The 28,000-nt window shown below is 35.6% G+C and overlaps 1 protein-coding gene across 1 annotated transcript; it reads right to left on the reverse strand.

Annotated features, from left to right (window-relative positions):
- Positions 1 to 707: 707 nt before the first annotated feature.
- On the reverse strand, positions 708 to 27,790 carry RAB31 (RAB31, member RAS oncogene family). Its single transcript, XM_083358609.1, has 7 exons — positions 27,546 to 27,790; positions 20,854 to 20,933; positions 19,745 to 19,826; positions 16,198 to 16,269; positions 13,150 to 13,256; positions 8,687 to 8,796; positions 708 to 4,815 (listed from the first exon to the last, which is right to left on the reverse strand). The coding sequence occupies exons 1-7, from the start codon at positions 27,582 to 27,584 to the stop codon at positions 4,718 to 4,720; spliced, it is 588 nt and encodes a 195-aa protein (XP_083214735.1). The 5' UTR covers positions 27,585 to 27,790; the 3' UTR covers positions 708 to 4,717.
- Positions 27,791 to 28,000: the final 210 nt, after the last annotated feature.

Genomic DNA, 28,000 nt, shown 5'->3' on the forward strand with positions numbered 1-28,000 from the left:
CTCCATGACTGATTTAAGTAGAGATAGAACTACTAAAACTCACTGCCTCCCGCTCCCAATTTCTGTAGGCAGACCACAAAGATTCTGTGCTTGATAGCATCAAAGATGTCTAACACCATCCAATGCTAAGAAAAATAATCAACCTGAGAGTAACCAACAGCATTTGACAATCATGACCAAGCCTGGATTTGACTGAAAGGGATATAGATTATCTGTTTCATTATGACTTCCTAATTGAAATCTTACTATCTTCTCCAGAATCTTCATCCAAAAAAGGAAAGTTGAAAAAACATTGTCTAATGCAGCCAGATTTAGAGAGGATTTCTAGGGGGGGGAATTATTTCAAAGCTGACAACACAATCCTCTCTCATAAAGAGTACTAATTACTTTCCATATCCATGTATAGCTGTCTCTACAAATGTTTAGGTAGCCAGGCAGAAGTGAGTTGAGCCGCAGGTGGCAGAGCTCGTACCACTTAGAACCCACCCTACCTGCTTTTTCAGATTTTTCAAGATCATCCCAGATCTTAGATTATCCAAGTGGTGTCTAATCTATTATAATAAATAGGTTATTTTATCCATGAAGAATCTTGCAAGAACTGTTTTCAGTTACACTTAATTTTTGTTACCTATGAAAGACCACATCACAGAAATTACAAACATTTATTAGTATTCTTAGACATTAAATTAAAACATTGTTATAGGCTCAAATCTTGTTGGCAATTGTACAATTATTATATAGAGCAAACAAAATAGATCGAGCAAACAATATTAATAGATTATAACATTTCATACATTAATGGGTCCAGCCCATTCAACATTTAATATAACAATTCCAAAAAATGTGTACTGGATAGATTATATAACTACATAAGAAGCAAAGTGCTCCGTGCACTGAAACATTACTACAGTTGGCTATATTGTATAATGAAAGACTATAATTAAATATTGTCAACTTGGATAATAGAAATAGACTGTGAATACTTAACAGAAAAAAATAATTTGATTCTCTTGCTTGAGTGATGTAATTCTGCCATTTCAAGAAAGATATAAATTGTCATGCCATGTTATACTACAGAATAACAAATATCTAGCAGACAAGCAGGTATGCTGCTTTATGGAGAAAGTGGGAATCAAACCTACTGGAAGTACAACTTTATTTCATTTTATCAATTCTTCTCACTCCAAAAAGATCCTTTATGAGTCCTTTTGGAATCTGAAAAAGTATGTTACATGATACATATTTAAGGATCTTATTTTCTCTACCTTCATTGTTTTGGAGGCAAGAATTGATTCTAGAGAATTATTTTACAGAAAATGTTTCAGTGGAACACCATAAAGCCAATTCTAAGCATTGAACCTGAATACTAGGGATTCACCCTACACACTACTCCAATTCTGATATGTGCAGAAGATTCATTGTCAAGAACTTTCTTCTGAATCTAATGGGTGCCCTCAGAAATTGTTGGTAGCAAAAAGTTTGTTTGTGGTCCCATGTCTATTTATTTTGTTTTGCTCACACAACGCTCACGACTAGCTGAAACATAATTTACTAATTTAACCCATTTCCTTAGTTTGTATCATATTTCCAGTTATAAATAAACCACATTTCCACAACATATTTTGGTCTAGCATTTTATGCAAATCCCGGTGTAAACTGAAGTTAAGGATTGTTCTGTGATGCAAATTTTTCTCCTGGTTAAGAGGGATATGAAACATGTTCATTTCCCACTCAACATTTTTATAGCAGGCTTTGTTTTGTTCAACAATACTAAACACAAAACTAGAAATCAAATTAATATAACCTGCCAACTTCCAAGTCAAGTTCATACATCAGTTAAAATGGAAAGAAAACAAAGCTGCAATTGAATGAATATATACTCAAGAAAATACCACATGGCATTGTATGGGCTTACTACTACATAAATAGACATGATATCGCCTTGTGATTTTTTTTTTGTTATCTATTCACTGAATTGCACAACTTCTGAAGTTGCCATTGTAAAATATTGATACTAAGCTTTGTTTTCTTTCCATTTTAACTTTTATGTATGAACTTTACTCTCAAATATTTTCTTTACTTATAAGCCAATGCACTGCACATAAAAGTAAATATTCAGCTGAACTTCTTCACTCTCCACTTTACTCTTCCACTAAAAATTATACTGTTTTCTCTTTATTCTTATGTCAATCTTCTTACCATAGCAAAATTGGATACGAATTTTGGCAGAAAATTTCAACCCCCAAAATTTATTCACTAATTATTCTCAGGAAAAGATAATCACAATTTTCTTTTAGGCTATTATTAGGCAGCTATTCTAATTTGACTGTTCTTGCTGTCAAAGAGCAGGGGTTTAACTAACGGGTCTGTACTGTTTAACAGAAAAACGAATATTGAAGCTTCTTTATAGAAATGTACTTCTATTCATTCAAAAGGAGTTTTCAATGACCTTTTTTTCTGTAGCCACCCCAAAACAGTATGTTGAAAATATTATTCAACATGAGCATCCTACAGGTGGCAAAAAATTGAATGTTCCCTCTCATTTTTACATAGAAATATTTTGTGCTTCCACAACTTCTACAAAATAACATTTAAACATGCAATTCTGTAATACCAAGCAATATAAATATGTTACTTCAAGCAGGTAGTCAGACTAAATGACTTGATAATCCTTCTATGATTCTACCCAGTAAATCAGTATCATAAATGCAGAATTAATTATGTACTATCAAGTCAGGATTGACTCTTAAAGAGACCATAAAGATTTTCTTCAATTGTATAAGTTTAAGGTCATGAAAAAATGCATCTGTAGAATTTCCTAATTGTCACTTTTAACTATTATAAACTTTTATGATGGAATCTTTGTTAGTTTACTGCACATGTACCGGAAGCAACTTCAACATATATGCAATTTACAATAAAGGAAGCATGAAATAAAATATATCAGTACTGTAATGGAATGTGTGAATAACCTTGGGGAAGATATACTATTTAGGAAACAATCAGACAAGAAGGACAGGAGCCCACAGTGCTTAACCAAGAAACTTACTAAAGACCTGCTTTAATGGATCAAGGAATTAACAGTGGTGGCGAGAAGTCTGTAGTGTGGTACCTCAGTGTTGACTGCTTCAAAACTCGTCGAATTTGGTACGCAACACATCTTGACATAAAAATATTGTCCTGGTACTCGTTGTCTGTTTGGTACTCAATGCACTGAGATTGTTAAAGTGGGTGGATGTGGAGAACAGACAGGAAGTTAGCCATACTGGGAAGGTCAATGCAAAAGAAAGAAGGAATCAGTTACAGAAAGCGGACAGGAAACTGACCATATTGGGAAGTCACTGACACAGGAAAAGGGACAGACACGAAGTCCTTCCTGGCTGAAACAAAAGATCACATGGCTAAGTCACATGGTTTGTTTGGTACTCGTCATTTTTAGTACTGGTCATACCTCCCCAAACCATTTAACAATCAGTACCAAGGAACCACTGTATTTTCAGAGTTATAAGATTATATTAATGTAGCCTTACAATAAAGTAGAATTAGTTCATCTAGTCATCTGGAAATTGAGTCATGGCAACTGGAGATATTTTCCTGTTGGTTTGAGATGTTTTGCTGCTCATCCAAGCAGCTTCCTCAGTCTGAACAAGTCATTTGAAATGCACTGACTCTTCCTGCACCAACCTCAGGTTTCCTCCCCAAATTGGTTAGCGATATTTTGATGAAGTTTCTCAGTCTGGAAATTGAGTCATGGCATCTTGTCGTGTTTCTTTGTCTGGTTTATCTGGGAGGACTGATAGTACTGAGGTCTTTCAATGGGTGGTTGGTTTTTTTAATTAGCTTGGTATGGTACCAGCGTAATATTCAATTTATTACAAAAAGGACTCCGATTAAAAAAAAACTTGTCTGTATTGTTCTCAACTTCCTTGGACTCCACCTTGCATCTGTATTGTTACTAAGTAAGAAATAGACAGATCAAATATATAAATGCAGATAACTGCACTAAAGGTCATTATATTAAACTAAAAAACAAGAAAAAATACAACTATAGAACTGATGTATTTAGACTGTCAGACTGGTATTAAATTATTTCAAATTTAAATGAATTCAATAGAAAGTGTATCCTGGTCTTTTTTGGCTTTTGGTGAAATGTCTGCTAGCATTTAACTTTTGCAGCATTTAGTATATCCAAAGCCTCTGCTTCTGTCTAACTTAAAGTGTTTGCATTTCAATGATTCAATGCAGAAGTACCTCATTTATCTTTATCTTTATTAGACTTATATACCTATTTATACCTTTAAAAATAATTCTAAAAGGTCATAGAAGCCAAATCCAGTAAAATAAAATGTTCTTCCTTCACTTGATTAAAGTACTACGCATTATAATTCTGTAAAAATATATATGAGAAACATACTCAAAATACAAAAAAAGATTTGTAAAAAACATAGGTATTGCTTCTTTAAACTAGTCAACAGTTTAAACAGATTATTCCAAATAATCTGAGTCATTCTTTCAACCAGTCTACTGCCTAAATGGTTTACATAATTCTGCAGAACTCAGTGGAAAGACATTTTTCTCTTACTAATCCCCTCATCAAAGAATAGTGATACTACTGTTTTTAGAGTGTGGACCATATCATTGGCTTTCTGAAGTCTGTGGTTCAATAAATAAATGATCTTGTTTTATTTTCAAGTGCATCAAATCAGTTCTGGTTTATTTAACAGCATCTTCGTGTTGTCTGAGCAGTCTGCTTCCTGAGTTTGATTGTTCCACTGTTGCCATTTTCATGAGTTTCCAAAGGTGGAATCTGCCGGCCTAGAAATGTTTAAAAGCAAAACAAAAAACATACACAGTGGTTAAAACCTTGCAGTTCTCTCAATGCTTGAAAATAAGGTTTTCTAGCTACAATATCAGATTTCCTATATGATATGGAAGGTGAATCCTATATTCTTCATTATGACCCTAATCAATTACAGGATACTTTCAGAGACTTTATTTTGCTTTTAAAATCTTTATAATAAAAAATTAACTTCCAGCTGGTAATGGAAATGGACTGAAGTTAAGCTCAGGTGCTTTGCTTGTTTTGGGACCTATTCCCTCATATTTTGATTACTCTATTGCTTGTTTTACTACTTAACTCAGGGGTGTCAAACTGCCGGCCCGCGGGCCAGTCATGTCCTCCAGAAGTCGCACCCACCTCATTGCCAGCAATGGCGAAAAGGCTCTGATACATTGCGCGACGTCACATGATGTCGCAAGTTTGACATGTATGGCTTAACTGGTCAACATAAATTTTATTTTCTCTTTCTTATTTTCAAATCCAGCTTCATTGTTTTAATTATTACTTTGTAGTGGTAAATAGGTCCAAACTTAAATAGAGATAGGTAGGATACCCACCCAATCTCCAAACTTTAATTGGAAATATTTCAATAACTGTTAAAAGCTCATTTTATTTTAGCCCCCTCCCCAAAATAATTTAGCAAAGAAGGTAATAGGCAGGAAAGGTATATGAAGTTACTTATTTCTTCAAAAGCTCTTTTGTCATGTTTTTTTACAGTCTTTTAGAAAGTCTGAATTCAGGAAAAAAAACCCTGTAGCGTACAAAGTAAAACAGAACTTTTCAGCGATGCAGATTTAGGTTTTGATGTCAGAACACAGTACAGGATTAACATTCACATAAAAAAAACCCAGATTGAGAATTCTGATAAGTTTCACACCACAAGTATTGCAAGTATATAGAACTTCAAGATTTTTATAGGATCTACAGTACTTCATAAAAATAATATAGAATATTATATAGTCTTTACTAATAGTCATTAAAATATTTTACAAGGAAAGATAATAATCAACAAAACAATGGTTACTGCAGAAAAGACCAAAGAATTGTACATTCACAAACTAAAAGAATGAAAATCTCTACCATATAAACCTGGAATTTTGTAGAATTTCACATGTCTTCATTTAAATGATATCCTTGCCTACATTTTTCCTGGTCTTTTACTCCTTTATTTACTTTATACTTAGCCTTTGAGAGTTTCTTTCTTCTCAAATTATTTTATTCATTCATTCATTCAATTTCTATAGCCTCCCAACTCAATAAAATGGCTCTGGGAAGCTTACAATTCTAAAATTATAAAACAATTTTTAAAAATGTAGAACAATAAAAACATCCACAAAATAAGTAAGTATAAACAGCAACTGTGATGATTAATGAACTATTAATAAAGCCAAGTAACAGAGCCCTTAACACAGGGGTCGGCAACCTCGGCTCTTTTATGACTCGTGGACTTCAACTCCCAGAATTCCTGAGCCAGCATAGCTGGCTCAGGAATTCTGGGAGTTGAAGTCCACGAGTCATAAAAGAGCCGAGGTTGCCGACCCCTGCCTTAACACATTCAGAGCCCCAGGCCAAAGTACACAGCCACGTTTTTTAAGCTTTGTGAAAAGCCAACAAGTTTGGGGTCACTCTAGTCTCTGAGGGGAGAATATTCCATAAGGCAGGGGCTAAAGCAGAAAAAGTCCATCTCCTTGTTTCCACCAATCAATAGTCTGCCTGACAGGATTTGCAGCATACCCAGTCTATCGGATCAGACTGGATGGGTGGAAACTCTGATGTTGTTATAAATGACATAATATAGATCTAGAAAACTGAAATTGAATCCCAAAAGCAATATAAGGCTCCACAAAATTAGAAAACATATAACTTTGTAAAATTACTGCATGTGAAATATTTCACATGGGCTGTCCCCTACTGCAAAAGAATAAAGATACCGAATATTTTAAACTAATGACAACATTTATTCTAAAATAAGACAATGGCCATCTGATTATATAAATGCAAGTTAGCTATTGTGACTGAATTATTTTAAGATAAAAATTCACACAAAATCTAAGGATTTTTAAGGAATCTAAGGTTTTCTAAGGATTTTTTTTAAATGTTGTCTAAAATCTTTTCTGGAATACATGGAAACAAGAAACGGAGGAAAAGTGTACTTTTCCAGTTTGTAGCCGAGGACACCATGTTTAAATTGTGGGAATTCAGCAAGAGTGCAATCTTTTCTCAGACTGCATTTCCTATAGGAGGTCAATTTTCACTGTTGTTAATAAACTGTTGTAATTATATTCTATTATATAGATTATATAGATTATATATTAATTATATTCTATTATTACTGTTGTAATTATATTCTATTATTCAAGTAACTACCAGTTCCTTAGACTATAAAAAATGACTTCATCAGAGATTCATAATGACTTTCATCCACTGCTATATGGTGATAAGAGCACTAGGACTCAAAAGACAAAAATGTAATTTGGAATGTGATTTATAGAACCGGTCAAAAACATCCTAAAGCAAACACAGAATGGTACAATGGCTTGTAAAGCCTGGGAAAAGTAACAGTTGTTTTAAGGTGTTTTTGACAGGCAATCCACACAATCATGTGTGTTCTGAGTTATGTTTCTTCCTTTGATTTTGTAGCCTAATTGTTATAAACTATTGTAGCACTTTTGATGGATGGTACCTAATTCTTGGTAGATGTACCTAATTCAGATGCCTTATAGATTTCATTGCTCCTAGTTCCCAGGAAATGTACTAGATTTTTGCTTATTATTAAATTATGTGCACCATATAATAGTGTAAAAATCAAGAAGGGTCTCTGATCCTTGATTACATTGCCTGTCTGGGACCTAATGTCTCAGTCATGGCACTGCTTGGATCTGCCCAATTAATGGAACTTTTACCTTAAATGTTCATAAAACTTCCTTCAGAATATTGGAACAATAAGTAAGAGTGTCCTTTTATCCTACATATCCAGCATTGGAAAAAAATTATTCCTGGATAATTAAATTACTGTATCTCTTTATATTACTATTGCTTGGGAAACAATTTTAATTGAATATTGAGGAATCGTCTATCAAAGCCTATTGAAAGAAGTGCCAAATTTGTCTCTGCAAAATGTAGTCTAGCCTGTAAGGAAATGAAAGATAGAAAATGATTTAGCATAGTAAAATATGATCATATATTTCAACTTAAAAAATGTAGGCAGACACACAATGTCAGTGTCGTTAATTATTACTGCTATAAAGCTGATCACACATATTGAATTATCTCATCTCAGCAGAAGAATAAAAATGTAATATTTGTATTTTTATTTAGTCAAGCATTTGGACTATATAAAACAGCAACAGTTTTTCTTATCTGGAAGACTAAATGGCATAATAGAATAGTGTGACATTTGAAAAATCCTTTATGAAGACTTAAGAGGAAATCAAAGTATGTCATTTATGACTCAATGAATCTTGCCTATATAATGAAGTAGGATTAGTTATTTCTTAGATCTTTTTCCAGACCTTCAGTTCTACATCACCAAGCAAAGACTGGTTTATTCTATATACTTTTTTATCATATAGATTATTTTCCTTATGTTATAAATCTTAAAAATATTAATTCTTGATTTTATAACATAAGAAAAATAATTCATTCTGAATTAGTGTGATGTGAATTAGTTTGAATAATAGCTATCTAGAAGAATAACTATATGATGCTCTATGAAACAATTATCTCTTTCATTGTTGTCCTTTCATGAGAAATAAACTAGGGCTTCCGCAAAACAGTGACCTAAATAACAAAACTTTTAAGTTGTACAAGCTTAAATATGCAAAAACAAGTTCTAAGTTTACTTACTGATTGCTTGAAACAGTTCTTCAATGTTAATTGCATTTTTGGCACTAGTCTCAACAACAATTGCACCTATAGATTCTGCATATTCTTTGGCATCTTTCATAGGAACTTCCCTAAAATGAAGTTTCAGAAGTTTAAATTAAGTTGTGCAACAGAATGTTTGATTCAACTATATTATTCTTCATAATTAGAGCACAGTAGATTCTCATTTCTTGTTTCTCATACGAGAAACATAATTCTTGTTCTCCTGAAATCTGTACAGTGCAATACAACACAAAATCCATGAGTGTTTTCTACCAGCACTAGGATTTGTCTACTTTTCTTTCTAACGAAATTGTGACTGTAACTTACAGACATTGGGCCTATTTATTACACATTTGTTACATAAGTGGCTTATATCAGAATAACAATACATTCTTTAGGATGTATTAAAACTCAATAAGAGTTCAGTTAATAAATTAATGAATATTTTAAAGGAAATTGAAACCTACTTATACATAATTAACTGATCACTGAATAAAGTCTTTTATTTTCAACTATTTTTCTTTGCTCAGTTTTGAAATAACTCAATTCAGGTTTAAAGTTTTTACAAATATTTTCCATATGCAGTGTTTTATAGATCGTTGTGTTAAAGAAATCAGATAATTTATGTGCTGTATGCTAATGCATTTTTGCAAACAGGACTATGTAAAAACATTCCTTACAGAAACCTTTCAAAGCCAGCAAATGCTGTTCTAGAATGACCCATGTATGAAATCAATCTTGATATCCCTTTAAATAAAATTTAATATTTCATTTTGAGAGATTAAGAATTCCCCATTTTTCATATAAATCATAAACTATTGGAAGTTTAATATTTGATTATGTTTCACACTTTCTTTTTTTTATTGAGCTCTTTTAAGTCCAACCTACCACACTGATATTCTATAGATCATATTTTTTCAATTTCCTTTGTATTTTCTACAAGAATGCAATTGGTACTTGGTTCGGTAAACAAACTAGTGAAAAAATGTGTACAATTCAACAAGACTTGTATATTTTTTTTAAAAAAAAACTTTTTTGGTTTTTTACAAATTTAAAATTAATAATCTTGATAAAATAATAACTTACCTTGATTTATCTGAATCTGGAGCAAAACATTATTTGCCATACTACTGATGTCTCAACTCTAATAACATTCCATCTATATTATATAGATGCATAATTACGTAGTTTTTGTAAAAAAAAATTAGCTTCGTATGCCCCTCATTTTGATACTACTTTAAACATCTCCACCATCAAAATAAACTACAATAATATTTCCCTTTTATATTCTCCCACTAAAAATATTTTCTGAACTTTTATCTCTCAAATGCTTTAACCTCTTCCATTATTATGAGAACCAGGATAATGAAGGAAACTATCTACCCTACATGGACCTAACACTAAATTGAAATTGATCTAGATTAATGTTTATATTAAGTTAACACTGAAGTATTTTATAGCTTATAGTATGTAGTTTCATAAGAGTTGCTGCTTCTGGTTTTGCATTTTCAAGTTTGGTTAGAAATCTTCCTACTCTTCCTTTTCTTTTTACAAGTCTAAATATAGTCAAGCTAACCAAAACATGAAAAAGGATCCTTTGCCCAAACATCAAAATTATTTAAAGGCTTAGAATTCAATATTATTGTTTTAGGCTTAGATTAATAGATATAATTTTAAAGAACTTAAAGCAATAAAAACGTAATGACTTATGAATACACAAAGGGCTTCACTGTGCCTAAATATCTAATGGCAGGAAATCATGTGGTTCCATAAAAAACAACAACACGGAATTGTAACTATATGGGTTTTGTTCCTACCATTTGATTACAGTTTGTAACCAAATATCATGGCCTGCAACTCTTAATTTCATAAAGCAAACGCCTGAGAATATGCTATAACACTTTTTCTTCCTTTTCATTATTTGTAAAGGTTCCTCTAAACATATTGACTAAGATAAGATGTAAGTCAAATCCTGACCAACTATGAAGTAAAGGACTTCATACAGTTATTGTGATTAAGGTGTGGGACTAGAAGCAGAGAGACCAACATTTAGCCCTCATTCTACTACACAGCTCAGCTGGGAACGCTGGGCTAGCCCCTTGCTCTTATTCCAACAGAGGTTTGTTGCTGTGAGTATAAAATTAGGGGAAATTCATAGTCATTTTGAGCAATAATGCATAAATGAAATAAAATGTATTACAAATATGGAAATGCTTATTATTCCTGAAACCTGGATCCACACATGTAGGGCTTTAAAGGTAAGTACCAGCACCTTAAATCTCACCCGGAGGGCAACCGGTAACCAATGCAGCTCACGCAGGAGGGGTGTAATATGGGAGTATCGGGGTGCTCCCATCACTACCCGTGCAGCCGCACTCTGCACCAGCTGAAGCCTCCGGGTGGTCTTTAAGGGCAGCCCCATGTAGAGAGCATTGCAGTAATCTATACGGGAGGTAACGAGTGCGTGGGTGACTGTGCGTAGGGCATCTCGGTCCAGAAAGGGGCGCAACTGGCATACCAGGCGAATCTGGGCAAATGCCCTCCTAGCCACGACTCCAATATGATCTTCAAAACTGAGTCGTGAATCCAGGACGCCTAGATTGCGTGCTCTATCAACGGGAGGTAACATCTCTCCTCCTATAACCAAAGATGGAACCTCTTGGACTAAACGAGATGCCGGTACGTAAAGCCACTCAGTCTTGGCCGGGTTGAGCCGGAGCCTGTTCTTTCCCATCCAAATCTGTACCGCTTCCAGGCAACGGGACATCACATCGAGGGCATCACTGGGTTGATTCGGGGTGGAGATGAAAAGCTGTGTATCATCAGCATATTGATGATACCTCACCCCGAAGCCACGGATGATCTCTCCCAGCGGCTTCATATAGATGTTGAACAGGAGAGGCGAGAGTACCGACCCCTGAGGCACCCAACTAGGGGGCCTAGGGGTTGACCTCTGTCCCCCTGCCAACACCATCTGCGAACGGCCCGAGACGTAGGAGAACCACCGCAGAACGGTGCCTCCCACTCCCAACCCCTCAAGACGACGCAGCAAGATACCGTGGTCGATGGTATCAAAAGCCGCTGAGAGATCTAATAGGACCAGGAAAGAGGAATAACCCCTATCTCGGGCCCGCCAGAGATCATTCACCAGCGCGACCAATGCCATCTCCATGCTATACCCGGGCCTGAAACCCGATTGGTACGGATCCAGATACTCAGTTTCCTCCAGAACCAAAGGGAGCTGCCATGCCACCACGCTCTCAACGACCTTTGTAAGAAAGCGAAGGTTGGAGACAGGATGGAAGTTATTTAAAATAGCTGGGTCCAATGCAGGTTTCTTAAGGAGGGGCCTTACCACTGCCTCTTTCAAGGCGGCAGGAAAGTACCCTTCACTTAGTGAGGCATTGATAACTGCTAGGATCCAGACTCATGTAACCTCCCGAGAGGCATAGACCAGCCAGGAGGGACACGGGTCCAACAAACACGTGGCGGCACTTAATTTCCCCATGATCCTGTCCATTTCATCGGGAGTCACAGGATCAAACTCTTCCCAAATGTTCTCGGCCAAACTCATTGTTTTCCTCTCGTCAGATACTGCCCAGTCAGAGTCCAGACCAGCCTGAATCTGAGCAATTTTGTCCACCAGATATTTACTAAATTCCTCAGCCCGTTGGTTCCTCTCCCAGAAGATAATTCAAGCTACATGTAGTGGAGGTGCAGATCTGTGTTTTTATTGGAGTAGTAGTTGAAAAAATTGAGGAAAAGCTCAAGTTTGTTTCTACGCAGCAATGCTGAGGAAAACTATGAAGGCCGTGAACATGGATTGGAGACAAATAACAGAAACTGAACTGTTGCCCTTCCTAACAGTGTGAAAGGGATGGAAGGAAAGGATGCGGTACATGGGCAACATAATAGGACTAAATGACAATATCCAGCAAGACAGAATTCTAATAGTATAGAGCTATGTTTTTCAAATTTGGCAACTTTAAGGTGCATGGACTTCAACTCTCAATATTTCCAAGCTAGCATGCTGGTTGGGGAGTTCTAGCAGTTTAAACACCACAAATCTTAAAGTCACCAAGTTTGAAAAACATTGGTATAAAGGAAGGCAGGGCACCAGAGTGAGATCATGCTCAAATATTTTTTTAAAGGCATGCCAGTTTTGAGGATTGAGTTGCGAATAAATAAAATAATTTGGACAAAAAGTAGACAAAAGTAGACAGTATAAAAAAATGTTTAAATTTCAGTAGTATACTACTATTATTTTGAAACTGTAGACATGTTTATTTCTTAAATACATTTCAATAAATACCATTTGTTGTTATTTGCATTGGTTTAATTTTTTAATTTTAAAAATCTTATAAAAACAGTATTTATGTATTTGTCATACTGTAGAAAAAGCAATGGAAAACTGCAAAAAGTAAATATATCAGAATATATACCTAATATCAGAAAGGTCACACTTGTTTCCAGCAATAGCCATTACAATGTTTTCAGGACCATGTTCTTTTAATTCTTTTACCCACTTCTTCAGTGTATGAAATGAATCCTAAATTAAATACATAAGTCAAAAGGAACTTTTGAAATATTGAAAATATTTGAAAACAATGTATAAAACCCATAATGGTACAAACAATCTAGAATGCCAAGCAAAATGAGATATGTTTGCAACATGCCCAACAAGCCAACAAATGTTGTACAGATACCCCGTGCTCATAACAGTATTTGTTCATAGTAAAATCTATGCATCACATGCTTCCTCCCTCAATATAATCAGAAAATTATATATGTATGCAAGAAATAAAGAAAGCACTCATGTTTTTGGAACATGCTTATTAATGAAAGGCTTGTTCATAGTAAGTAATAATTAACACCTTCAAAAGGAACCTCTGGGGCAATATACTTAGCTATATAATCCAGCTTTTAATTAGACAAAACTTACACAAAAATGTTCTGGGAATCAAAAATACATATTCAATTTTTCAGTATTTTGCGAAAGGTAGCAAAGTATGGGATATAAATAAAAAGAAATGCTAATGATAAGTGTGTGTATTATATATATACACAAACATACACATATACATACATTTATATACATATATGTATATACATATATTCTTTGTTAGCAAGCCAAAAAAATTTTTACACAAATATGAGCTGCCACTGCTGTGGCTACTGCCTGTAGATGGCCTTGGGCTAGGTCTGAAACAGGAAATAAGTTTTGTCCCGTGTCTGGGGCCAAGCAAGTGTATTCTGAATGCTTAACAAATATTTAACATATGTATATACATATATATTTATATACATACATATGTATATATACACACATATTCTTAGCTTACACAGCAGACTGAGAAAGACTTAAAATACAATAAGGCTAACATCATATTTTAAAGTAGGCAATCTAATTTGTTATTGCTATTTATCAAAATCAAAAATGATTTTTAGTTGCAATACCAGATTATAACACACTTTATCAAAGAATAATAATGAAGTTTAAAATACAGTACAGAATGAATAACAAAAAATGCAAATATAGTTTAGTATTTATAATAAACATTGTGACATTAAACTTTATAACTACATTAAGACTTAGTCTAACAGTATTCAAAAATGTGGATTGTCTGGTCCTCTAAGTTTACAATACAATAAAGCAAAAATGGCCATGATAGCCAATATAACAAATCACATCCATCAGCAAATCTTTTAATGCATTCAGTTTTAGAACCTGCAAATGTATCTATTTCCAAGCCCAGCATTTCTTGTGTCATAAATCTCATAAAGTGGTTTGTAATATTTACTATCTTTAACTGCAGGCAGATAGCAACTCTTCTATGAAGCTTACCTTTGAAATATGCAAAAAACATGGCTTGTACAGTTAAATTACTGCACTGGTTAATGACCGCAATGAAGTTAAATATGTTAACAAATGTCATGCTTTAATAGAGCACAGAGGAGAGTGGATAAGTACTGTAAAATTAATCTGCTTTTTCTAAAATGATAATAACATTTAAACATTTCATATATTGCACCAAACTAGCTATGTCAGTTATCATACAGGATTTTTTTCCTGTGGTTAGCAAGAGAAGAAATATATGCCTCAGTGTATTTTTGAATTTGTTTCTTTTCCAGTCATATAAATAAGATTTTGTTAATTTATTCTAGTTAAATCCATCTCTTTGTCTATTCTTAAATGAGTAGCAAAAGTGCCTTGAGGGAGACCCAGAATTTTTTTAAAGAAAATTAATTCTTGGAATTATTTTCTCATTTCTACATCCACCCAGTGCAAAATGTGTGTACTGCAACTATGCTATGGTACCTCAACGTGGCCCTGTTGCGTGTTTGATATGTGTTCTTTCGACATTGAATGAAGCAGACCATTAGTATATACCCAAAGGGTACTACTATCTGGGGCTTCGAAAGCACAAAGATCACCCAAGTTGTTTTGCTAAGGTAAGCAGGTGCCCATATTGGGCTGTATTAATATAATAGGAAGGTGATGCAGGCATATGATCACTTTGATGACAATGGCAAAGGCATAATTTCATATTATCTGAGAGAAGACAACCACTCATACTTTACTAAGAAAGTCACAAAAATAAAGATTGTCAATGTTGTGCTGGATTATAGGCCCCTCAGGGTAGTTGGCACTCAACATGCTACTGAAGAAAACTTGAGAATTTTTCAGAGTATGTGTATGACAAAGTTAGATTAAAGCCTTCCAATTGTTGATGTTTCAATGCAGAAAAAGGAAAGGCAAAGGTGCAAAGACAGAATAACAATGGAAACATGTAAGAAGCATGAATATGGGGAAGCTCAACAACAACAAAAATAATCAATTACATATTGACATCTGGGGGAAATTTGAAAGTTAGACAGAAAACCTTACTGTTTTCTACTCAACCCATGAGAAACAAAAAAGGAACTATATTGTACATTTCATACAAGTCCGCCAAGCAATATATATTTTTTGTAGTTATGGGCATTTGTTGATTTTCAGTGATAGAGGAACTCACAAAGATCAAATTTCGCAAAGTGAAATTCCAAATTGAGAAGCAGGACTTTAAACCTGCCTGAAATGAATTTGATTATTTTATGAAGCGACAAAAGCAAAGTTCACACTGCATTTATGTAAGTGATGGACAAAAACATCTGTTTACAGCCCTTGGAGCATTTAATAATGTGTCTGCTGAAATCCAGCAGAAATAATGTAAAAAGAAGCATCCCAAAGTACACTTAGTGTCATCTTTAAAACCGCTCAATCTCAAAAGATTGCCTACTCCAGTTTAAAAGATTAAAAGAAAATAATGTATCTTCTAATTATCTTGATTTAATACGATCTAAAAATCTTATGAAAATAGGACTTATTAACTTTTATGCTGGATTGCTCTCTAAGCCAACACAGTAGGATGCTGACAGAAAAACTCACTGAGCAATTATTAAGTTGGATTTTTGAATAAATGTCAATAATGGGACAACATTAAGCTCACCTGCTTAGTTATGTCATAAACTATAACAGCTGCAGCTGATCCACGATAGTACATAGGTGCCAGTGAATGAAACTATGAAACAAAAAAAGTCAGAAAGTTATATCTTGCACTTATGTAAATCAGAAAGATACAGCAGTGTTACATTCATATCTCTCTCTAATCTTCCTCCCATATTTACAGCCGTAAGGGATTGATATCTGTAAGTGATTGATATCAAGTAACAAAAAGCATTAAAATAAAATCATAGTACCCAGAATACTTTCTCCTATGCAATGAGGTAGGTCAATCCTCATTAACCCCACATGCTTTCCTGAACTGTGATTTTCAAGACTCTTCTGAAGCTCCATAAGGAGGTTAACAAGTCTGAACATCAGGGACAAAGTGTTCCACAGAACAGGTCTACCACTGAGAAGACCTGACATGAAGATTCCTATAGGTGCCACTCCTTAAGTGATGGGATCTTAACAAGTTTTTCTTCCAGTTTTTGCAGAATAGATAGATCCAGCCCAGAGTAGAAAGTCCTGAAGGTATTTAAAGCCTGTCCATTCAGCTTTTTAAAAATGGTAACATTGATAGTCAATACTCCTCCTAAAATAGTAGCATCACATTGCTGGATCTAGATATGCCTACAGCTATCTTGGCCCATTATCTACCCTGGGAAAAAGGTACTTTCCCTTCCTTCAAACAAATCTTTCAAGATGAAGAGAGAATGATGTGTACTCAAACAAACAGACAGAAAAGGAGTGAAAGAGATAAAGAATAGCTGCACCTGAATGTGCATCCCTCAATCCAGTAGTTTTAAGATTACCTGTTCCTGCCACATCCAAGGATTACATCCAGTATCTTCTAGCCCTAATTTGAGACCCATCATCATTTTAAGAGCAGCTGTTCTAGGGAGAGTGTAATTCTTGCTAGACTTGCCAGAACCACATTTCTAATTTTCTGTAACTGAAGGAAGCACAGATTATTTTTCAAGCTATAGAGCAGGGGTGTCAAAGTCGCAATGTCACGTGACGTGTCGCGACATATAGCAACTTTTTCCACATTGCCAGAGCTGGAGTGAGCGCAGTTTCAGCATGACGCATCTGGCCCATGGGTCGGCAGCTTAACACCCCTGCTATAGAGAGCTTGCTAAATAATCAAGAATTCAAGAGAAGGTCAGAGAAAAACATCTCGCCATTCTCATTCTCTCTCTCTCTCTCTCTCTCTCTCTCTCTCTCTCTCTCTCTCTCTCTCTCTCTCTCTCTCTCTTTCACACATACAAACAGTCAGGCATGAACAATCAGGCCCACATGTGAAGTTCCAATTAAACTGATGGATCACTACTCATGCCTATGCACAGGAATGTTCTCAATAATAATTAGCACCTGCTTGGAGTTAGGTAAGTGTCATTGGAATTCAAGGGAAGTTTGACTTAGTTCGGTTGTGGCTCAAACTGTAATGGATGGCTTAGCGAACTAGATGTCATTAAGTGAAATAAGGACTTTACTTGCCATTATTAAATAAAACTATATTAGCAAGGGGGAAAAATTATCCCAACCATGATATTAATTTACAGAGCAATATACCTACTTGATCATACCGTAACAATTTATACATATACATATAAACTAATTAGCATTGTTAAATTAGTAGTGATATAATTCCTCTCTTAAGTAACTTTCAAAACTTTCAGACAATATGGTCAAGCCAAGTGATAAGCTGAACAGTAGTTTTGTTAACAGGAAAAAATGGATTTGAATCAATAGCATGATGTAGCAAATAAAAAGGCTAATACAATGCAAGCTGCCCCCTTCACACCATAATGAGATAGATGGCTGGCTGACTGCAAGAGGTCAATCATCAGATTCCATTTCAGCCCACCAAAAGTCAGCAGAAGAACTGAACCAATTTTGAAATCGATGAATGTACAATGGATTTTAAAGATATAGAAGAAAATTCAAGTTTGTATTGCGGGTATAACTACTTCACCTCCTTTCCTTTGAAGCCAGTTGCAGGAAATAAGAACATCATGTCCGCAATAGGGTGAAAGAAAGACATGGGAATAGTTCAGAGATTGGGCCATTAGCTGAAGCCTAGAAAATCCTGAGAATGCAGAAATTAGAAGATTCTAGTAGTACAGAATTTTTGCCTTTCCAGAAACCTGGAACTAGAATTGACTGCATATTATTTTGATACTGAAAGCGTCAATCTATTGATGATTTAATGCTCCATTTGTTTAATCTCTATTATGCAATCGTTTCTGTCGGAACAGGGTAAACTGGAATATCTTGAAGTGCGGATTTAGTCTTATCCTTCTATGCCACACATCAAGACACAGAACTGGCAACTTAAACTAGTAGAAATAACTAATTAGTTGGGAAGAGTATTTCTTCTTTCGAAGGTACAGCACTAGAGTATTTTGAATATGTTTTGGCAGGGACAAGCAGGAACAAGCTGTTGCAAATGATGCACAAAATTCTTTATAGTCCCAAAGGTGCTTTTTCAGGAGGCAACTGGACTTTCTCGTGTTTTCTTTGAAGACTTTTCACTTCTCATCCAAAAAGCTTCTTCAGGTCTGACTGGACGGTGGGGAATGGAAGGATTTATATTCCTTGTGGACAGCTGGTCATTTGCATTCTTTTAGAGTGTCACTGAGACCATTTGGAGGTTTATAGGTGTCCTCGGGGTCACCTGAGTAGTGCAAATGTGTGTGGAGCCTTCTTGGCTGCAGGATGTTTTCTGCTCTGTGTTCCTTCAGTGCTGAAGACAGGCACAGGCTGTTGGGGATGAATCTGTGTTGTCAACATCTCAAACTGACTCTTTAACGGCTCTCTAAAAGAAGGCAAATGACCAGCTATCTGCAAGGAATATAAATCCTTCCATTCCCCACTATCCAGTCAGAGCTAAAGAAGCTTCTTGGATGAGAAGCAAAATGTCTTCAAAGAAAAAACAAGAAAGTCCAGTTGCCTCCTGAAAAAGCATCTCTAGGACAACCACGACTGGATGACTGAGAATCTCCATAGACAAAATTCCTCATAATGTTGCAGTTCAAGATTTTAATGCATTGTTGATGATCCAGTTTGCTCAGCAGATTCAACAAATATGAAGATTGGGATGCTTTTAAAGATTTTAAACAGGGTAGGACAATAGTAGTCCTCCATGGAAGAAGACAAATTTTAAAAATCCAATGGTAGTAATTTGGAAAGGCAGACTGAAGAAATTTTGAATATGTATGCAAGAAATCATACTGTACTTAATGTCTTTAGGTGGCTAAGATGGAACTTGATCAATTACCCACTTTTGAAATGGAAGACCCATTAATGTGTATTAAGGAAACCTATTGGGAATGGAGAAAAAACCCCAAATTGTTTATTGCATAAGCCATGCCAGTGGTAAATTCATTTTTGTAACTGAATAATTTATATTACTGTGATGTTTAAAACAATATAAACATACCATGCCTTCTTACCTTCAGTATCTACGTTACAGATGCTGGCTCCCCCTGCTTTATTAACAATACAGAATATGGCATGCAATTGTCTTTAGATAAAAGATTCATACTCACCCTCTCCTGACCTGCTGTATCCCAGATCAGAAATTTATGAAGCTCATTCCCACAAGGAACTGTTTTAGTCATAAAAGAAGCTCTAAAATTTGCAAGAAGAATTGCACATTGTTTAAAAATAAGCAGAGTTTACATTAAATTACTGTGCATGTATTTAAGAAAACAACATTTTTAGGAATCTAATCTTCACAAGAAAACAAAGCATTTCTCCTTAATATTTTGAGAAATAGCAAACATTTTACAGGTATTTCAAGCAACCTAAAGGTTAAATATAATGATGCATATATGTGTATAGCGCTATTTTTAAATAGGAAAATAAGTTATTGTTTTCTAGAAAGAATTCACATTTGTAAAATTTGAGATGCTAGAAGAATTAATGAAGATGATAGCCATTTAAACCACACTATCCTATCTTGTTAAAATGTGATGAATTACAAAATGAAATTGTTCTTTCAAGTGAAGCAAATACATGCCTAGGAAATTTCAACTGATCCATCCTAAATATTATAATTTGATTTTCAGTAACATTCAAGTAGATATAAGCAGAGATTAAGTAAAACAGTAATCTTTATTCTAAGCTACCGGTATATTTAATTCTAAATAACAACAAGAAAAAGCCAGATTCATTTTTTCCCTGCATGGCAGTGTTTAAGACTTCCTGCATAAATCATTATCATCATCTGGATAATTATTTCCCACTTTTTCAATTAATTATATAAAAGTATAAATGGAATACTAATTGTAATTGGGGCAGAGGTCAAGTCAAATGCTTCTAGTTTGTGGATGCCTAAGACTCACAGTTCTTATCCCTCCTGTTTAACACTGAAGTGGTAACTAAAGCATCATTAGGCAGACATCATTTAGTAGGTTGATGATACTCAGCTGCATATTTCAACACCTGGTTGACCAGGTGTTGCTGTTGAGGTCTTCACAGAATCTGGGAGCTGTTGAGATCTGGATGGGAAGGAACTGACCTAACCCTGACAAGCACAAGTAACTATAGCTTTATGATTTTTCCAATATCAGATATTTTTATCTTCAGTTTTGAATACTTTAAATTACGAAGGATTCATTAGTGTTTATTTAGCTTAATTGTACATGGTACTTACCCAATAGTAGGGCTAATATTGTGGTCAAAATGATCCTGAACAAATCGACAAACTATACTTGATTTGCCAACTCCAGTATCCTAAAATTTAAGAAAGGAAGAATCAGCCCAAGACTGTCCTGAATGCTCATCTGCTTTAAATGAAGAAACCCTTAGGTTTAGGGTATATTTACTTAAGAGGCTTTGTAAGTAAATGGCTGAAGGATATCAGAATATGGAAATGTTGCACCATTCGCTCATCCAGTAATAGGGGATCTCCCGAAGCAGTAGCTGAAATTTTCACAATTAGGCCCAAAATAGGTGTGTGATGGGGAAAGTCAGAGAAGCACAACTTTCAGTCTCAGGAAATAATACATCAGACTAGTATTTGACAGAGACGAGAGAAGGTATAAGAAACAAACAAAAAAGAAACATCATTTGAAAGCCTTGCCTGGGTATAGGTAGCCAACAAATTCTGTTCTATCACAAAATTCCCGTTGGTATTATTGTTCTTCCCATTAATTCTAAACACATACCTTCTCTGCCAACATTGACCATGTTAGGATACTGACTTTTGCAGAGATGATTATTTTTCAAGGCTAACATAGTTGTATTTTCAAATATATTTAAGACCAATTTAAGAGAGCCAATTTGATGTGGTGGTTAAGGCATGTTAGAAACTAGCAAACCATGAGTTTTGGTCTTGCCTTAGGCAGAAAACCAATTGGGTTACCTTGGGCCAGTCAATCTCTCTCAGCTCTAGGAAGATAGTAATGGCAAATCACTTCCAAAAAATATTTCCAAGAAAACTGGAGGGGCTAGTCCAGGCAGTTGCCAGGAATCAAGATTGATTCAAAGGTACACACATGTGCAAACAGACAACAAATTTAACAAATTCTAAATAGTAATTCTGGCAAAATATTATCAAATTCAACATATTCCACTGATATCTTATAAGCTGTTGAAATGATTTGTACATAATTTATTTTAAGATCTTTGGGGTCCATACCAATGCATCCTGCATGCTCCATTCGTGTATTAATTGGAAGTACTGTAGATGTATTTGTCTGACTCTAGGAAAATCTTTAGAAAGTTTGGCAGATAGACTGGGTAAAATTCAAAATGTCTGTGTGGAGGAGGCAAGAGTCTATTTTATTCCTTTGCTAATAATCTAGTCAATTCCTTAAAATTAAAGTCAATGGTGTTACATTGAAACATACCTCTGGGGTATATTGTGTACTATGGATTAATATATGCTTTTGCATGTTCCTTTCCTGTTGCTATTCTTCACTTTTCAAACGTAGGGTAGACAACATTTTATTTACACGGGACAAACAATGTTTAACAAATCAAAATTCAGGTATGTTCATTAAAGTGTTGCAAGTTCACTTTTTTCTTTCTGTAGTCAACAATTTGTTTCATTAGATAAAATTAGCCTTGTTCCAGAATTTGATGACAAGTAAAATGGTTAATATATTTATCCTAAAAGAAATTACTTATACATAGGTATCAAGGATATAAAATTTCCAGTTAAACATAGTATGAATATTTTAGATATAATTCAAACTGAAAAGATGTAGCAAATCTTTACTGAAGGTTATCCTTGGGGATAGAGGAAAAATAGCTTAAAATTAGAGTTCCTTTTGCAGAGATGGGGAACTATGGCCCCTTTATGACTTGTGGACTTCAACTCCCAGAATTCCAATCCTGGGAATTGAAGTCCACAAGTCATAAAAGGATCATAGTTCCCCACCACTGCTTTATAGGATAGATTTTCAGGGTATTTTAAATTGAAATATCTTCCTATTGCATTAATTTCAGTCTGCAAAAGTATTTGGATTATATTATTTGATGCAAGGAAAAGTATATTTAAACTATTTTATGCAGTGTGAACAGTACATTCAAAGAAACAAAAGCTCTGTGTAGAGAAAATTATTATATTTGAAACAATATTGAGCAATAGGCAATAAAAGTAAAAGTATCATAAAACTGCCAAACTCCAAAAAATTTCTGCACAAAATGTTCTAGTCATCTCTGACATGATCCCAATATTCTGATAAACATTCTGCAAACCAGTCTATTTCCACTTGAACCTCTGATGTCTAATTAACTTATTAAATGGCTTGACGTTGAAGTGTTTTCAATGTTTTTCTTTAGAACCATGAACATCAAAAACAAGCCAGTAAACCTTTTTTACTAAGGTACTCTCGTATTACTGTTCAAACAGTAAGCAACTGATGGATGTCTTCCCACTAATGTACTTCTGATTTCTTGGATTTATAAGTAATTCTCGCTTAACCCTTCAAAGTTTTGTCAGACTTTAAAAAAAGCTACTTATGACCTGCTCTTGAAGTCATGAGTGCTGCAATACCCCTGTGGATCGTGTGACTGCGCCAGACAACTAGCTTGCATTTATAATCAGTTGCAATGCCCGTTGGATATGCTGGATTCACTTAACAAACATGGGATTTGTTTAATTATTGTGTTATGTTTTATGATCCTGGCAAAAATGGTCAACTTATGACCAAAAAAGGTGTGGGGACGTATTGTTTTCACTATTTGTACAGTATATTGTGGTTTGTTTTTTTGTAACCAAACCAGAGTCACTGAAAGTGAATGAGTGGTCATATAAATTCTCATAAATAAATAATCACACTTGCAGTAAAAATAGTATGGTCAGTAAAAACTTCTATTTATGTAGCATAGCTGTAAAATTATGTACTTTATTGCTTTATTATTAGGAGTCCTCAACAACTCAGTTCTAATAGTTCCTAAGAACTTGGTCTAGCTTAGAAAGATGTAACAGTCATGAACAGTAATATCAATATACCATGATTAAAGTGTTTTCCTAGACTAAATTTTATTTAAATTTTAAAAAAATGTGTACCCAGTAACTACTACTCCAATAAAAAAATTGTTTATATTCTGAAGAATTATACAAGCTTGGTATCCTGTTGTTTCTCAGTCTTAGAAAATACTTCTAAATCTAACTTTACTATTAGTGTTTTTTCTAAGATATTAGCCTTTCAAAATACTAAAGTGATAACCCTATGCAAATTAATATGTAATATGTTCTGTAAAACCTAGGTAAATATTAATTTAATGAATTTCATTTCGCTTAAGAAAGATCAAAATATGCTGTTTCTAAATAAAAATACTGAACAAACTATCCTTATATTTTTATGAAACCCATTTTTTATAGAAAAAATGTTGGATTTACATTCAGAAAATAATGTTCAGCACTGCATTAGTATTTTTATAAAATATGTTTTTCAATTTAAACTTTGCTAAGACAACAGAAGTATAAAAAGTTACAGAACATTTTTGTTTCCTTTAAATTCCAAACATTTTGTTTTATTTAATATCTATAAAGGTAAAGTTAAAGGTTCCCCCGCACATGCGTGCTAGTCGTTTCCAACTCTAGGGGCCGGTGCTCATCTCCGTTTCAAAGCCGAAGAGCCAGCGCTTGTCTGAGGACGTCTCCGTGGTCATGTGGCCGGCATGACTAGACGCCAGAGGCGCACGGAACACTGTTACCTTCCCACCATAGTGGTCCCTATTTTTCTACTTGCATTTTTACGTGCTTTCGAACTGCTAGGTAGGCAGAAGCTGGGACGAGTAACAGGTGCTCACTTACGCGGTATTCAACCCGCCAAACTGCTGACCTTCTGATCAACAAGCTCAGCGTCCTAACCCACTGAGCCACCGCGGCCCCCTTAATATCTATACATCTCAGTATTTAAATAAAATGCATGAGGAATTATGGGGAGCTGTTTTCCTCCAAATTCTCTTAGGCATCTGGTTTAAATAATCAATAGGGGGAAAAAGAAGTTATGTGGAATGAAAATTCATCACAAGTTAATAAAGCTAACTACAGATTTTCCTTCCATTAGTCTGGAGAAATGAGGCAGATCACCATGCCAAGTAAATGCATATTTGAATATATTAGAAAGAACAGTGTTGATTAAAGAGGGGAAGTGCTGTTTCTTTTTCTCTACAACTATTGTCACACATTCTGTTGTATCAATTGTGTACAATGCCATTATACCCAAAATCTAGTAAAAGAAAAGCAATAAACAGATTAATATCAATATCTAGGAAGCTTCCAGATCACGAAGCATATTACCTATAAGAATCTTGAAGACAATAAAGTGATTACAAGAACGCAACGCTGATTTATCTAGAACAAATTTTGACAGGCAAACCTTGTCTCATGTTCTTTGATCAAGCAACTTCTTTAACAGATTCTTTAGTTATAATACACCAAAGAATTCCTCTATCACACGGGTGTCAAACTCACGATGTCACGTGACATGTCATGATGTATCGTGACTTTGTTCCCATTGCCAACAATGGGGTGGGCAGAGTTTTGATGTGATGCATCCAGCCCATGGGCCGGCAGTTTGACACCCCTGCTCTACCTGCTTCTCACAGCCTGAGATAGAATATATACTGCTCAAAAAAATATAAAGGGAACACTTAAACAACACAATGTACTGTATTTAACAGTAGGATGTCTTATCTTGTGTTCATTTTTTTGAGCAGTATAGTAATAATGAATTTTGCATAGACATTAGCCAAGATCTATTTTCTATCCTTCCAGATAGTCCATTCCTGACATTAAATGCAGAGCAATAGTGACTCCAATTATCCAGAGAAATAGCAAGATTCTTCTTCCCTGAATGTACACAAATAGAGGCAAGAAAGCCATCTGCTGTGATGTTTATATTTTGACACCTACCCAGAGGGAAATAGGACTCCACAGTCAAAATTCCAATTCCAAGTCTATGAATCTATACCTACAAAAAATGAGTGGTAATCCTTATACATACATGTAACAGGTATCTCAATACAGTACATAAATATAAATGCCTCCACATCAATAGGCTAGAGTTGCTCTAGTAGGCAACCCATCTCATCTAATCCCCACTGTCTACAACAGTAATTTTATATTGATTTGAAGTGACAGTCATGAAAGGCTGGGCCACTGGACCTTATTTCTTTGTTTCACAGATTCAATAGTGGAAATGTAATCTATTTCTTTGTATTTGAAAAACAAGCCCATCAAAGAGAAAACCATTGGTATTTATTTTCCTGACATAGGTGGGAATGGAGCAGAAATAGGAGAATCCAAAAGCAGAGATTAAGTTAACTTCAGTGTGAACAGAACATCTGGCTGTATAAATATAATGAGGGTACTCTAGAGAAGCATTTATACAGTAGTTGCTGCAACTTCTTAAAACAGGATGCAATCCCAAGAAAACTTTAAGGAATTGCAAACAGTATCATGAGTGCCCCTGCAAATTTAGGGGCACCTTTTTGCTGTAAATGTGAACTGATTATTCATAATAAATAGCTTTCTTAAATCTAGGCAGTGTAAAAATTAAACTATTAAATCACCATGACTGTACAAAATAGAGGAAAAGAAAGGAAGATTTCCCTGGAACTAGTCTATATGGGCTTGCAAATTATCAACTAGGAGGAATTCACCATAACACTGCAAAGAATTATTCTGAAAAGAGGATATGGTTAGCCACAAAGCAAAACAATTTTTGCTGAGTTGCATCTCATGGTGAACTGCTTTTTGTACTGAAGCAATTTCTTTCCACTTACAGCCAAAAGTGTGTAGCAATCTCTTTCTTCTCTTAGCTAAAAATGTTATCTGCTAAATACAAACCACAAAAATACCATATTTAGGACAAAACACCACACACTTAACTTGTGGAAGAGAGTGGAGAACGAGGTTTGTATAGTTTAACAGTTGAAATAAATACTTCTCAAGGGACTTTTCCCAACAAGAGAACAACATGCTAACCATCACTACAAAAATTACAACTATCTTTGAATCTGATCATTAATGCAGGTGTGGGAGTGTAGTTGCCCTACTCTTAATAACTGGTTAAAAGAACTGCAAGAAAAATTACTCCATGCCAAAATTAAAACACTCTCTTCGCATTTTTTTATTAAAAAGGTTAACGGGAAAGCTACTAGATCAGCTTGCCACATGAATTACGGTTTCTGTGATTTTTTTTATTTAATTTGATATAAAGCAGCATTCAGCGTTGCATGTGCACTCCCATCGTTAAGGAGATTCAATGGGGGGGTTCTACGGGAATCAAAACATGTCTCCCCGGAGAATAGCTATAAACCTTTCCCATCAGGTAAAAAAGGGACAACAGACAAAGTGGAATGCAACTGGAACCAATCTCGGACAAGGAGGAGGAAAATATGCCTGCTTAATCCTTATTTAGTCTAACTGCCTGAGCTGCCAAAAATCCCCAGAAAGCAAATCGGAAAAAGTAAAGTGAGCGGAAAGCAAGTCCGCGTATCCCAGGGGTCTTCAAACTTGGCCCTTTTATGACTTGTGGACTTCAACTCCCAGAATTCCTCAGCCAGCAAAGCTGGCTGAGGAATTCTGGGAGTTGAAGTCCACAAGTCATAAAAGGGCCAAGATTGAAGACCCGTATCCCAACTAGAACGGGCCAAAAGGAAGACAAAGAAAGCTGTTCCGTAAGTCGCAGCCTTGCCAAGCCGCTTTACGAGCGCCCGTCCCTCCCGGCGCTCGGCCCGCGCTCTCTGTCGGTCGTTTGTGCGGGACGCTGTTTTGTTTCCAATCTTCACGCGCTACCCAGAATTCAGCGTCTCCTTGCAAGATCCCCCTCCCCGCCCCCACCACCCCCTCGTATTTTTTTCTTTCTTTCGGTCGCTACTCACTCCAAGCAGGCAGACTTTTAGCTCTCGTATCGCCATCATCTGTTCGGGGCGTAGCGGCTTCGCATCCTTTGAGAGGAGCGAATGAATCCTCCAGTCTCTCTCGCTTGCTACCCCGTCAAAAACACGGGCAAAGCGGCGGCGAGTTGCAGCTATACTTCTCAGCAGCCCCCAAGAAGCCCTGTGCCGCCAGCGGTCACATGAGCGTAACCTCGGCTCCGGCTCCTCCTCGCTTTCTTTCGCCGCTTTCCTCAACACCCCAATCCAACGCTTGCAAAATAGCTGCACTTCAGCGTATTTCGGAAGACGCAGTTGCCGTTGTTGGAGCGGCGCGTTGGCCCCGCGGTTGGCCCTTCAGCCGTTCCAGGTTGCGAAACGGACAGAAGCAACGCTGCGTTCCCGCCCATTTTTTCCCCCCTCTCCGCTCGCGTCCCGCCGGCGGAGGGCTCAAACTTCCA

This window comes from Vipera ursinii (assembly GCF_947247035.1).
Source record: "Vipera ursinii genome assembly, chromosome: 3".
NCBI lineage: Eukaryota > Metazoa > Chordata > Lepidosauria > Squamata > Viperidae > Vipera > Vipera ursinii.

Coding starts and splice junctions, on each gene's coding strand:
- RAB31 (XM_083358609.1), bottom strand. CDS start 27,584: ATGATGGCGATACGAGAGCTAAAAGTCTGCCTGCTTGGA. Junction 20,934..27,545: donor TAAAAGTCTGCCTGCTTGGA/GTGAGTAGCGAC, acceptor CTTAAATTTTAG/GATACTGGAGTTGGCAAATC. Junction 8,797..13,149: donor TGTGACCTTTCTGATATTAG/GTATATATTCTG, acceptor ACTTCATTTTAG/GGAAGTTCCTATGAAAGATG.